A 13,745-nucleotide genomic window follows, 5' to 3' on the forward strand; every position below is an offset into this window, starting at 1 on the left:
CTACTGCCTAACCCCTTCCATCCCTACTGCCTAACCCCTTCCATCCCTACTGCCTAACCCCCCCTTCCATCCCTACTGTCTAACCCTTCCATCCCCATGTCTACCCCTCCCTCCCTACTGCCTAATTAGCCCCTTCCATCCCTACTGCCTAACCCCTTCCATCCCTACTGCCTAACCCCTTCCATCCCCATGTCTACCCCTCCCCTCCCTACTGCCTAACCCCTTCCATCCCTACTGCCTACTGCCTAACCATCCTTCCATCCCTACTGCCTAACCCCTTCCATCCCTTCCACTGCCTAACCCCTTCCATCCCTACTGCCTAACCCCTTCCATCCCCATGTCTACCCCTCCCCTCCCTACTGCCTAACCCCTTCCATCCCTACTGCCTAACCCCTTCCATCCCTACTGCCTAACCCCTTCCATCCCTACTGCCTAACCCCTTCCATCCCTAAGGGGTTAGGCAGTAGGGAGGGAGGGGTTAGGCAGTAGGGAGGGGAGGAGTAGACATGGGGATGGAAGGGGTTAGGTGGTAGGGATGGAAGGGGTTAGGTAGTAGGGATGGAAGGGGTTAGGTAGTAGGGATGGAAGGGGTTAGGCAATAGGGATGGAAGGCGTTAGGGTAGTAGGGGATGGAAGGGGTTAGGCAGTAGGGATGGAAGGGGTTAGGCAGTAGGGATGGAAGGCGTTAGGTAGTAGGGATGGAAGGGGTTAGGTAGGGATGGAAGGGGTTAGGCAGTAGGGATGGAAGGGGTTAGGCAGTAGGGATGGAAGGGGTTAGGCAGTAGGGATGGAAGGGGTTAGGGCAGTAGGGATGGAAGGGGTTAGGCAGTAGGGAGGGGAGGGGTAGACATGGGGATGGAAGGGGTTAGGCAGTAGGGATGGAAGGGGTTAGGCAGTAGGGGTGGAAGGGGTTAGGCAGTAGTGATGGAAGGGGTTAGGCAGTAGGGATGGAAGGGGTTAGGCAGTAGGGAGGGGAGGGGTAGACATGGGGATGGAAGGGGTTAGGCAGTAGGGATGGAAGGGGTTAGGCAGTAGGGATGGAAGGGGTTAGGCTAATTAGGCAGTAGGGAGGGGAGGGGTGACATGGGGATGGAAGGGGTTAGGCAGTAGGTATGGAAGGGGTTAGGCAGTAGGGATGGAAGGGGTTAGGCAGTAGGGATGGAAGGGGTTAGGGCAGTAGGGATGGAAGGGGTTAGGCAGTAGGGATGGAAGGCGTTAGGGGTAGGGATGGAAGGGTTAGGCAGTAGGGATGGAAGGGGTTAGGCAGTAGGGATGGAAGGGGTTAGGCAGTAGGGATGGAAGGGGTTAGGCAGTAGGGAGGGGTAGACATGGGGATGGAAGGGGTTAGGCAGTAGGGATGGAAGGGGTTAGGTAGTAGGGAGGAGGGGTAGACATGGGGATGGAAGGGTTAGGCAGTAGGGATGGAAGGGGTTAGGTAGTAGAAAGGAGAAGGAGACATTGGGGGAACCAGAAAGGTCTCTGTGGTCAGGGGGAATAGAAAGGAGAAGGAGACAGTGGGGAAACCAGAAAGGTCTCTGTGGTCAGGGGGAATAGAAAGGGAGAAGGAGACAGTGGGGGAACCAGAAAGGTCTCTGTGGTCAGGGGGAATAGAAAGGGAGAAGGAGACAGTGGGGGAACCAGAAAGGTCTCTGTGGTCAGGGGGAATAGAAAGGGAGAAGGAGACAGTGGGGGAACCAGAAAGGTCTCTGTGGTCAGGGGGAATAGAAAGGGAGAAGGAGACAGTGGGGGAACCAGAAAGGTCTCTGTGGTCAGGGGGGAATAGAAAGGGAGAAGGAGACAGTGGGGGAACCAGAAAGGTCTCTGTGGTCAGGGGGGAATAGAAAGGGAGAAGGAGACAGTGGGGGAACCAGAAAGGTCTCTGTGGTCAGGGGGGAATAGAAAGGGAGAAGGAGACAGTGGGGGAACCAGAGAGATCTCTGTGGTCAGGGGGGAATAGAAAGGGAGAAGGAGACAGTGGGGGAACCAGAGAGGTCTCTGTGGTCAGGGGGGAATAGAAAGGGAGAAGGAGACAGTGGGGGAAACACAGACCCTGCTGTTCTCTCCCATTGCTGTATTGAAACTCTCCACTGAGATGAAAGGATTTCCCCCTCTACCCAGGAGACCCCACCCCTTTATCTCTCCTGCTCTCCTGTTTCGCTTTCTTTTTTTCTCTCTTTCTTTCCTCCTCTCCCTTTCTTTCTTTCTATCTTTCTTTCTTTCTTTCCCTCTTCTTCAAATTCAAAGTGCTTAATTTGCATGACAAGTGCACTTGTGTTGTCAAAGCACCATACATAGACACACTGTTCCTGTTACCGTCTCTCTGTCCCCTGGCTAGTTTTACTCGCCTTCTTTAAGTTCTAGCCCTCTGTTTTGCATGGCTTGGGGGTTAGAGGGGTAGGATGGGAGGGGAGCTTGTAAATGACTTAGCCAGAAAGAGGACCACTTCAGTGGGTAGAGACTGCAAATCAGCCAGCCCCTGCCTGGGGGGTGAGCTATGGGGAAGTAGACAATGGTGCTTCCAGGCCATGCTACTTCAGAGACATGAAAGCCTCCGTCGTGCAGCACTATTGTTGAACATACCAGCATGCCAGCCATGAGTCAGTGTTGCCCAGATAGCCAGGCTATTTAGCACAGCCCGGGCCCCTCTGAGTGAAGACTGGTGTTGAACAAGACTCCCACAGCCAGGCCGACAGTGAAGACTGGGGTTGAACAAGACTCCCACAGCCAGGTCAACAGTGAAGACTGGGGTTGAACAAGACTCCCACAGCCAGGCCAACAGTGAAGACTGGGGTTGAACAAGACTCCCACAGCCAGGCCAACAGTGAAGACTGGGGTTGAATAAGACTCCCACAGCCAGGCCAACAGGTAAGACTGGGGTTGAACAAGACTCCCAAAGCCAGGCCAACAGTGAAGACTGGGGTTGAATAAGGTGCCCACAGCCAGGCCAACAGTGAAGACTGGGGTTGAACAAGACTCCCACAGCCAGGCCAACAGTGAAGACTGGGGTTGAATAAGACTCCCACAGCCAGGCCGACAGTGAAGACTGGGGTTGAACAAGACTCCCACAGCCAGGCCAACAGTGAAGACTGGGGTTGAACAAGACTCCCACAGCCAGGCCAACAGTGAAGACTGGGGTTGAATAAGACTCCCACAGCCAGGCCAACAGTGAAGACTGGGGTTGAACAAGACTCCCACAGCCAGGCCAACAGTGAAGACTGGGGTTGAATAAGGTGCCCACAGCCAGGCCAACATTGAAGACCTACCAAGAGATTGTTGGTGTGTGTGTGTGTGTGTGTGTGTGTGTGTGTGTGTGTGTGTGTGTGTGTGTGTGTGTGTGTGTGTGTGTGTGCGTGTGTACGTGCGTGCGTGCGTGCGTACGAGGAGAACAACAGGGACCCCCGGGTCAGCAGAACAAGGGCTGGTGTTGACCATAATGACGGGTCCTATTCACTAACCCCTGTCTGAGTAGCCCAATGCTCCTTTCACCGTGCCGGGTAAAGTGCGTCACTAGCCATCATTAGCATCGAGTTCCGTCATAATCACACATTCCTCTGCCCATAACCTCTCTGGTGAAACACTCAGTCACTGTGTTTAGTAGTCACCCTGCCCCCTCGTCTTCTCTCTTGACAAAGTGCATCACACTGATGCCTGTGGTGATCATCCATTCACTCAACAATAGAGTTGAAAAGTCTCCTGAAATGTTTTACACAGATCATGGAACATAACCACAGAGTATGTTTGACAACAGTGTTTGTATTCCATACTGGGGGGAAAAGGCATTTACAGTAAATAAATACATGTTGCTTTATTTTGGCCAAATTGATTACATAATGTGTAATTTCCATGTGGATATAGCTATAATGTTATGAAGGGAATGACATATTGTTAAACCATTAGAACCATTTAAACCATTAAACCAAAAATATAGGCACAGTTTCACGAGAGGAGTGTGCTGTCAACCTTTGTCATCTTCAACACAGCTGTGCTAGCGCTGCTAATTAGACTAACACGTGTTTTATTGCCACAACTGGTAGCCGGGCTCTGGGGTCCTCCTGATGTTGTTGGCTTCTCTCCCTGGAGAGATGGAACTGTTGAGGTGATGCCTGCAGACAGACCCTACAGACAGACCCTACAGACAGACCGACAGACAGACAGACAGACAGACAGACAGACAGACAGACAGACAGACAGACAGACAGACAGGGGAATACACCTTCTTGCCTGAGGCAAAGGTGATTGTAGATGAGGGTAGAAAGTGCTCAACTATATTTTCTTCAAATGGGGAAGCAAGCCTATATGAAAATCAAAAAAGGAGGCCATCACTCCATTGTCAGGGGGGAGACCACGGTAAGATGGAGGGGAGACAGGGGTATGATAGGGGGGGAGACAGGAGTTTATAAAAATGGCCGATAAGTGATCCGGTTAAGAGGAAGGCTGGTGCCGTACCCATTACCCCCACTAATGCCCAGACTGTCTGTCCTGATCAATGTTCCCACACCAACAGGATGCATTATCCCATTCCAGGCTTTTCAGGCCTGTGTGTGTGTGTGTGTGTGTGTGTGTGTGTGTGTGTGTGTGTGTGTGTGTGTGTGTGTGTGTGTGTGTGTGTGTGTGTGTGTGTGTGTGTGTGCATTGAGACTCCACCCGGGCACTCAGTCATTGATCCAGGCCATTACTGTATGTGGGTCTTTCTGTCCAGGGTCCTGAATGAGGATGTTCGATATGTCTGAGAATGGTGGCATTGGGAATGTAATGTCCAATGGATATAAAAGATAATAGCTTTTACAGTGTCTCCAGTGGCAGTCCAGATGAGTCGATATTCAACTGAGTAGAGCTCGCAGACTCTACAGGACAGAGGTTGTCAAAGAGATAGCTGGTGTTTCCAAGCTAACATTTAGGGGAACTTGTATATACATTTTTAGATTTTCATCAATTTTAGCAACAAGATCAGTCTATGTGGAAACCTTAGCGATGTTTGTCCTACTGCTGACCTGTGACATCCTGTAACATGTGACCTCTCTAAGTTGCTGTTTACTTACCAACCGTGAGAGGTCACATGTTGCTGTCATAGGTCTCTGCTATAGCTTAATAAGATCAGCTCTTTAGTGGAAGACAGAGCTGGCATATGCTTACTGACTCTCAGTTCAAGGGTCTTCACCATTAGGTCTATAAGGACAGCATGTCTACTGAACTATTAGGCCTATAACCACAGCATGTCTACTGAACCATTAGGTCTATAAGGACAGCATGTACACTGAACCATTAGGTCTATAAGGACAGCATGTCTACTGAACCATTAGGTCTATAAGGACAGCATGTCTACTGAACCATTAGGTCTATAACCACAGCATGTCTACTGAACCATTAGGTCTATAAGGAAAGCATGTATACTGAACCATTAGGTCTATAAGGACAGCATGTCTACTGAATCATTAGGTCTATAAAGACAGCATGTATACTGAACCATTAGGTCTATAAGGACAGCATGTCTACTGAATCATTAGGTCTATAAAGACAGCATGTATACTGAACCATTAGGTCAATAAGGACAGCGTGTCTACTGAATCATTAGGTCTATAAAGACAGCATGTCTACTGAATCATTAGGTCTATAAAGACAGCATGTATACTGAACCATTAGGTCAATAAGGACAGCGTGTCTACTGAATCATTAGGTCTATAAAGACAGCATGTCTACTGAATCATTAGGTCTATAAAGACAGCATGTATACTGAACCATTAGGTCAATAAGGACAGCGTGTCTACTGACTACTAACATTATTCCAAACCCTTACAGTAGAGTCTATTAGACACTATGTATGGCATGTACTTATGGTGGTATAGTGTGTGTCTCAGCTTCTTTATTTCAAAGCACTTGTTGTAAAATCATTTCTCTGACACTGATATTTTTAGACAACCATAGCTTATGAAATTAACCCCGTTTCCCACAATACAAAACAATTTCACACTTTTTATGGGTCTCTGGATGTGAACTGTTTGGAACAATATTGGCTATTGACAAATTATATTTGAGAGATTGTCACCATTGTAAAGATATGATTAATTGGTAACATGAAAGAATTCAGTTCCTACTCAGTATCGGCAATCCTGGAAAGAGGCTGTAGAGTGCTGACTGCGTGGTAAGTGGACCACGCTGCTCTCTAGTGGCTCAATTATAATGGACATATTACCCTCTGCTGGTTACTTCTGCTCACTGCATGTCAGAAAACCTTACAGATAGAATAAGAGAATCACATTTATACAGTTTGATGCAAAACACATTTTCGTTATTCAAATGAAGGTAACAACAGAAACAAAGCTTACATTTTATTTGAGATCGTCATTGTTGCTACTTTGCAAAATTACCTTGAAGATGATCCTTCCTTGAGAAACAGAATGACCATCAGTAGTTTCCCATTTCAGGAGTGAATTCCAAAAGACAACTACTCTTTACAGAGAACATTTAGTATAAACATGCTTTTACAGTGCCCTCAGGAAATAACCAGGTGAATACTTGGCAATAATTACCTGCAATCTCTAATGATGAAATATACTATTTATCTGCTTATTTCATAAACATGACACTCTAAAGTGTTAAACTTACATTCATATTATCAGCAGAGGCATAATGCCCATAGGGGGCGCAGGGGCACGTGCCCCCTCAGATGTGTCCTGTTTTTACATTCATATTATCAGGCAGAGGCATAATGCCCATAGGGGGCGCAGGGGCACGTGCCCCCTCAGATGTGTCCTGTTTTTACATTCATATTATCAGCAGAGGCATAATGCCCATAGGGGGCGCAGGGCCACGTGCCCCCTCAGATGTGTCCTGTTTTTACATTCATATTATCAGGCAGAGGCATAATGCCCATAGGGGGCGCAGGGGCACGTGCCCATAGGGGGCGCAGAGGCATAATGCCCATAGGGGGCGCAGGGGCACGTGCCCCCTCAGATGTGTCCTGTTTTTACAACTAAAAAAAGAAATAGCCTCCTAGCAATTTTATGAAGTTGGCTTTAGCTAGCCCAGATTGGTTCCCAATCTCCCAACCTCATAACTAGCTATAAACAAGGCTATCAAACAAGTTAGAGTAGCTAGCTTGTCTAACTATCTTAGCTGGCATGTATGCTGGCAAGGTTGGTAGACTTTAGAAAAGTGAGGAATTATTCAATGTACTGAATAAGACTCACATTCCTTTCAATCTTTTACCCAGATTTTTAGCAGAGATGTAGAGATGAATATTTCATTTATTGAAACAAAGAACCACCAATCAGTTGGATACAGACAGTTCAAAAAGTATGCTTAAATATGCAGAAAAATATACATATGTTTCACATAAAATTAAGCATAATGATCATGGCTCTAGATTGCAGGAAAAAGCTTTTTCAGGTGTTTGAAAATTGCTAAATTATCCAACCACTCCTCCAGCCATCCTCACATACTTTGTGCACACTCAGATTTTTTGGGGTACATGACGCCCCTGTTAAACCTCAGATTTTTGGGGTACATGACGCCCCTGTTAAACCTCAGATTTTTGGGGTATATGACGCCCCTGTTAAACCTCAGATTTTTGGGGTACATGAAGCCCCTGTTAAACCTCAGATTTTTGGGGTACATGACGCCCCTGTTAAACCTCAGATTTTTGGGGTACATGACGCCCCTGTTAAACCTCAGATTTTTGGGGTATATGACGCCCCTGTTAAACCTCAGATTTTTGGGGTACATGACGCCCCTGTTAAACCTCAGATTTTTGGGGTATATGACGCCCCTGTTAAACCTCAGATTTTTGGGGTACATGACGCCCCTGTTAAACCTCAGATTTTTGGGGTACATGACGCCCCTGTTAACAGGGGTCAGAATTCTACAAGAATGACTGGCGATGGATGCTCCAAATAATTAGTTGGATATCTGATCTCCAGCATAGTGAGGTGAAAGGACTTTTTGTCCTGAGTTGAGTTCCTACAGGTCTGTTAGTCTTTCAGTCTGCAATCTCCAAGGTAAGCATGGACGCCCCAACCTGGTAACTACACATCACACATGCATGTATTTTTGAAGACTCCTTACAGGTCATTTTATATTGAGAGGTCAGAGAAGAGAGGCTTGAGGATTCCTTGGTACCAGTCGTCCAATCTGTTGATGCTGTTTGTCAGAGAGGGTTGGGGCTGTCCTTAGTTCATGAGTTCCCAGTTTTCAGATGGAGGGGGTTGTTCAGTCTTTCTCTATGGTTTGAAGGTGGAGGGGGTTGTACAGTTTTTCTCTATAGTTTTCAGATGTAGGGGGTTGTTCAGTCTTTCTCTATAGTTTTCAGATGTAGGGGGTTGTACAGTTTTTCTCTATAGTTTTCAGATGTAGGGGGTTGTTCAGTCTTTCTCTATAGTTTTCAGATGTAGGGGGTTGTTCAGTCTTTCTCTATAGTTTTCAGATGTAGGGGGTTGTTCAGTCTTTCTCTATAGTTTTCAGATGGAGGGGGTTGTACAGTCTTTCTCTATAGTTTTCAGATGGAGGGGGTTGTTCAGTCTTTCTCTATAGTTTTCAGATGGAGGGGGTTGTACAGTCTTTCTATATAGTTTTCAGATGGAGGGGGTTGTACAGTCTTTCTCTATAGTTTGAAGGTGGAGGGGGTTGCTCAGTCTTTCTCTATAGTTTGAAGGTGGAGGGGGTTGCTCAGTCTTTCTCTATAGTTTGAAGGTGGAGGGGGTTGCTCAGTCTTTCTCTATAGTTTTCAGATGGAGGGGGTTGTACAGTCTTTCTCTATATTTTGAAGGTGGAGGGGGTTGTACAGTCTTTCTCTATAGTTTTCAGATGGAGGGGGTTGTACAGTCTTTCTCTATAGTTTTCATATGGAGGGGTTGTTCAGTCTTTCTCTATGTAACCCACCAGACGGGCACTCTCCTTCCAAAGCCTCTTGGCCACCGCATCATCCCTCCCCCCTGGGGCGGTCTCCGTCATGGCACAGTCACTGAGACGCACACACACACACACACACACACACACACACACACACACACACACACACACACACAAACAAACACACACACACACACACACACACACACACACACACCAATAAGACTTTACAAACCGGAGCTAAACAACCTTGACAACAATTGAAAACAATTAAATACAGTGACTTGATGTCCATGTCCTATCCAGCACTACTTTCACCACAGAGCTTACCTGAAGTAGCTGCCAGACTTGTGCTCCAGTCCTGGGGTGACAGCACAGTAGATGGAGGTCTGGGCACCCTGGGTGGGGGTCTTCATGAGGAGCACGGAGGGGGCTGACAGGATGGCCCTCAGCATGGGGAACCAGGTCTCCACGTGACGAGTCAGCTCTGTCCTGATCACCCCGGGATGCAGGCTGTAGGACGTCACCCCCGTACCTACCAGGGGATCAGATCCCAGTGTTTCACACCTCTACACCGTGTCTGGGAAAAGTCCTATCTGACAGTCAATTAAAACTCTTAATGGTGACAATATTGTTGTTGTAATGGTTATAATAAATGTGCACAAGGCCAAAGACAACCGAGGGTATATCTGTTTACCTTTCAACCTTCTGGCCAGCTCTCTGGAGAATAGCACGTTGGCCAGCTTGCTCTGCCTGTAACTGACCAGGGAGTTGTATGGCCTCTTGGCAAAGAAAAGATCATCAAACTGGATCTTACCTAGATGTAGGGAAATAGACTTTGTTTTTTTACATTGCATGGCACCTATATTATGGAAAGGCAGATAAAAGTCCAATAGGCTGGTTTACCCCCTTTGTGGGCAATGCTAGACACATTGACCACACGGCTAGGGGCGGAGCTCTTGAGCTTCCCCAGAAGGAGATTGGTCAGTAGAAAGTGTCCGAGGTGATTGACAGCCAGTTGTGTCTCGAAGCCGTCCTCTGTTAGCCACTTAGGGCACATCATCACACCTGATGAAGACAACCATCATGATGAAGGGCTATACAACTGGAATCAACCATCCTTATCAGTCATAATGCCATAGAGCCTGCTTCCCATTCTAGGCCCGTATTAACAAAGGGTCTCAGAGTAAGAGTGTTAATCTAGGATCAGATCCCCCCGGTCCATGTAATCTTATTCCTTATGATCTAAAAGGAAGAAAAAAATATTCTAGATCAGCACTTTTCCCTCTGAGACGTTTTGTAAATCTGGACCCAGACATGGCTGTTCCAGTGGTTGCTGAAGCCATAGAGCCAGCTTCCCATCCAGACATGGCAGTTCCAGTGGTTGCTGATGCTCACCAGCGTTGTTGATGAGTATATCTAGGCGATCCTCACTGGCAATGAACTCTTTGGCCAACTCTCTGACAGAGTACATAGAGGCCAGGTCCAGGTGCCGCACTACGATGTTGCTGTTCCCTGTGGCCTGACGAATCTCATCCGCCGCCCTCGCAGCCCGTGTCAGGTCCCGGCATGCCATCACCACCCGCGCCCCTGCAGCTCCCCAAAGTCAGTTAGAGAAGGCACAAACACACAACACACGCCATCCCCCCACAGAGCACATCCTGTCCAAAGAGGAGGGTACCCTGCTCCCAATATTGCAACCATTTCCTGGGATGGGATGGTCGAAGGCAGCAATTTAACACCCTGCCTTAAAGTAGGTCAAACTGTGTCTTTACAGTATGACACACACATATTTGTGACATTGTGTACATAGCTACATAATGTGGTTGTGCCATACCTCTACGTGCCATGTTATGGCACGTTTCCTTGCCAATGCCGGTGTTGGCACCGGTGACCAACACCGTCTTGCCACGTAATTGGACTGAAGATTGACACACACCCCCAGCAATCCATTTCCTCAACAGAACAACGCCTGTCGGTGCAACAAACAACATGGAGAGAATTGATACCCTCCCACATTATTGCTTGAAAGCTGTACACTTAGAAAAAAGGTGCTATCTAAAACCTAAAAGGGTTCTTCGGTTCTTCTTACAGGTAGAACACTTTGGGTTCTATTGTAGAACCCAAAGTTCTACAAGAGGGTTCTACATGGAACCCAAAAGTGTTCTAACTAAAACCTAAAAGGGTTCTTTCTACATGGAACCAAAAATAGTTATCCTATGGGGACAGCCGAAGAACCCCTTTGGAACCTTTTTTTCTAAGAGTGTAGTGGGTTCATTTGAGAGCAAAATATTATGGTGACCAGGAATATGGACTAGAACTCTGACAGTGAAGCTCTGATGTCTGAGTTGATGATGTGTTTTTGGAGGAGGCAATGTAGGAAACATTTTTCTGGGTGGACTGACAGAAACTGAGCATTTTAACATGCTCCTGGAATGTATGAATAGGAGTTAACTGTGCACTTGATATTATGAGCTGGGATATGTTTGTGATAAATAACTGTTAAAAAACATTGAATAACATCAAGATAACATCTTAATAACAGATGTCTGCAAAGAGAGCATAAACATATTCTGGCAAATGTAGTCAGTGTTCTTCACAAATTACAATTAACACAACCAATTTTGTTATTGTCTGTTTAATATTCAATATCACAACTAAGTTATCGCTCTCTCTAATAAAACAATGATAAGAGAGACAAAAAGACAAACCAAGTTGAATGATAATAGAGAATGAAAATTATCTTTAGAGACTTTTCTTAAAACCGTTAAATCGATTTCATATTCTGAGTGATTTCCTTGCCCCGCCTTCAAATTTAATTCAAAGTCTATTATATTTTTTTTACTTGGTTATTTCATTGTAACAAACACGTTTCAAATAGTACAATGAAAAACAAAGGCCATGACTTACAGATCACTGTGACCGCTATGACAGCGCCATACTTAACCGGCGCAGACCGAACAACTTCATCCCACATTTTATCCGTAGCCTTGGTCAAAAACCTGCCAGACCATAGGTGGACGGACCGAATACCGTTCGCCTTGGGAGTCACCTCGTTCTAATCGAGGAATATTACGATGTTTTGTCGGCTATGATGCTCTCATCTGAGAGCGAGGCTATTAATAGGTTTAAAGCAATTTAAATAGAGGGATTTAGCGTCTGTCTTCAGATTACGAAGAGATTACAATCGTATTCTCTAATGTATCATGGGCAATACGAGAGCAGCAGTGGTGTCGAAATACAAAGTGTTATGTTACATCTCTAGGTGTGAACTGAGTGAGCCCAGTCCAGCGAATGAAAACGCTGCAAACAGATGTAAACATACCAATGCAAATGAATAGGCAGAATGGTATAACAATGCATTTTACTAGAATACAATTCCTAGAACATGATCTGCCATAAAGACTATATCCATGTCATGCCATTTAGGCTAATCTGCTGCCTACAATGATACACGTTGACATCACAATGTCGGGCTAATATCTGTATGTTTATAGGCTGCTGTGATAGTTGTTTGGTTAGGCTATTTGAGGTAAGACCTATTGCTGCATAACCCATGTCCTTTATCAAATGTATAGGGACCAGAGGGTGATAGCATGCCATATGTGCTGCACTGATGGGTTATGTTGGCTACCTCACAGTAATATTACTGGTCAATTCAGCGTTACAATAGCCTAAACCTATAAGCTAAGAGAATCAAATAAAACATATATATACACATTTCCAAATACAGTACCAGTCAAAAGTTTGGACACACCTAGTCATTCCAGGGTTTATTCTTTATTTTTTAAAACTATTTTCTACATTGTAGAATAATAGTGAAGGCATCAAAACTATGAAATGACACATATGGAATCATGTAGTAACCAAAAAAAGTTAACCAAATCAAAATATATTTTATATTTGAGATTCTTCAAAGTAGCCACCATGTGCCTTGTTGACAGCCTAGGCCTATAGCCTATAAGCAGTCTTTTTGTAACATGGTTTTGTGGAGTGGACTACATGTACATGAATCCCAAAGTGAATAAATTATCCTGGATGATGATTCCTTCTCGCTTTCTCTTACACACACATTACATTGTTATGGCATTTTCTTGTGTTACTTTTAGATTATTATGATTTTTTTTTCCAATTTAGATTATTTAGTAAATATTTCCTTAGCTCTATTTTTTGAACTGCATTGTTGGTAAATGAGCATTTCACACTTGTATTCGGCGCATGTGACAAATATATTTTTTATTTATTTGACACGCGCGCACACACATTTCACTCTGTAAAATTGTAATGTGAGAACATAAAATTTCAATGTGAGTATGTAACATTAATCAGCACATCAATAGTTAGTTCTCGAGAACCCAGCCCTTTAGTTCTCAATTGAAAGTATGGAACACAGCTGGATCAAGGAACTACAATCCTGTCACTGTTTTAAAGTTTAGAAACGTTAATAATCTTCACTTCTGATAGGCCTACAGTTTTTTTGATTTCACATCAGGGTGGGAGAATCTTTCAAATACAAAATATACACTTACTGTATGCATTTTTAGCAAAGTTGCATCATTGTTGCAGTCTGCAGAATTTACAAAAACACAGCCCACAGCCAAATTACAAAACTTCCTCCACAGTTCCGCGCCATTGGAGGGGAGGAAGTGTAGTCTCGGTTTGAGGCAATGTTCTTTCTTAAACTGCACAGTAAATGTAGCTTTTGTATTTGAACAATTATTTCTTGCTTATATGAAAGTACAATTCTAAATGTTTCCAAAATTGTATCGCGTGTGAGGTGTATTTGCATTTAGACAGCATTTTGTTAGGGACCGAGCGTCTGGGCATTTTTCTCACAAGGCGAAAGAGGAAGTCAAATGGCTCAATGTAATGCAATGGAATTTGAGTCATTGAATAAGGGC

The 13,745-nt window shown here is 45.2% G+C and overlaps 1 protein-coding gene across 2 annotated transcripts; it reads right to left on the reverse strand.

The window, feature by feature from the left end:
- Positions 1-6,313: 6,313 nt before the first annotated feature.
- Positions 6,314-13,666, reverse strand: si:dkey-23o4.6 (retinol dehydrogenase 13). 2 transcript variants are annotated; one of them, XM_065027652.1, is made up of 7 exons: positions 13,374-13,666; positions 10,682-10,816; positions 10,243-10,434; positions 9,751-9,912; positions 9,542-9,661; positions 9,175-9,379; positions 6,314-8,956 (listed from the first exon to the last, which is right to left on the reverse strand). In XM_065027652.1, the coding sequence occupies exons 2-7, from the start codon at positions 10,692-10,694 to the stop codon at positions 8,851-8,853; spliced, it is 798 nt and encodes a 265-aa protein (XP_064883724.1). In that variant the 5' UTR covers positions 10,695-10,816; positions 13,374-13,666; the 3' UTR covers positions 6,314-8,850. The 2 variants fall into 2 exon arrangements, with proteins under 2 accessions (XP_064883724.1, XP_064883723.1); XM_065027651.1 differs by lacking the exon at positions 13,374-13,666 and adding an exon at positions 11,755-12,538.
- Between the last annotated feature and the right edge of the window lie 79 nt (positions 13,667-13,745).

Source organism: Oncorhynchus nerka, linkage group LG14 (genome assembly GCF_034236695.1).
Source record: "Oncorhynchus nerka isolate Pitt River linkage group LG14, Oner_Uvic_2.0, whole genome shotgun sequence".
NCBI lineage: Eukaryota > Metazoa > Chordata > Actinopteri > Salmoniformes > Salmonidae > Oncorhynchus > Oncorhynchus nerka.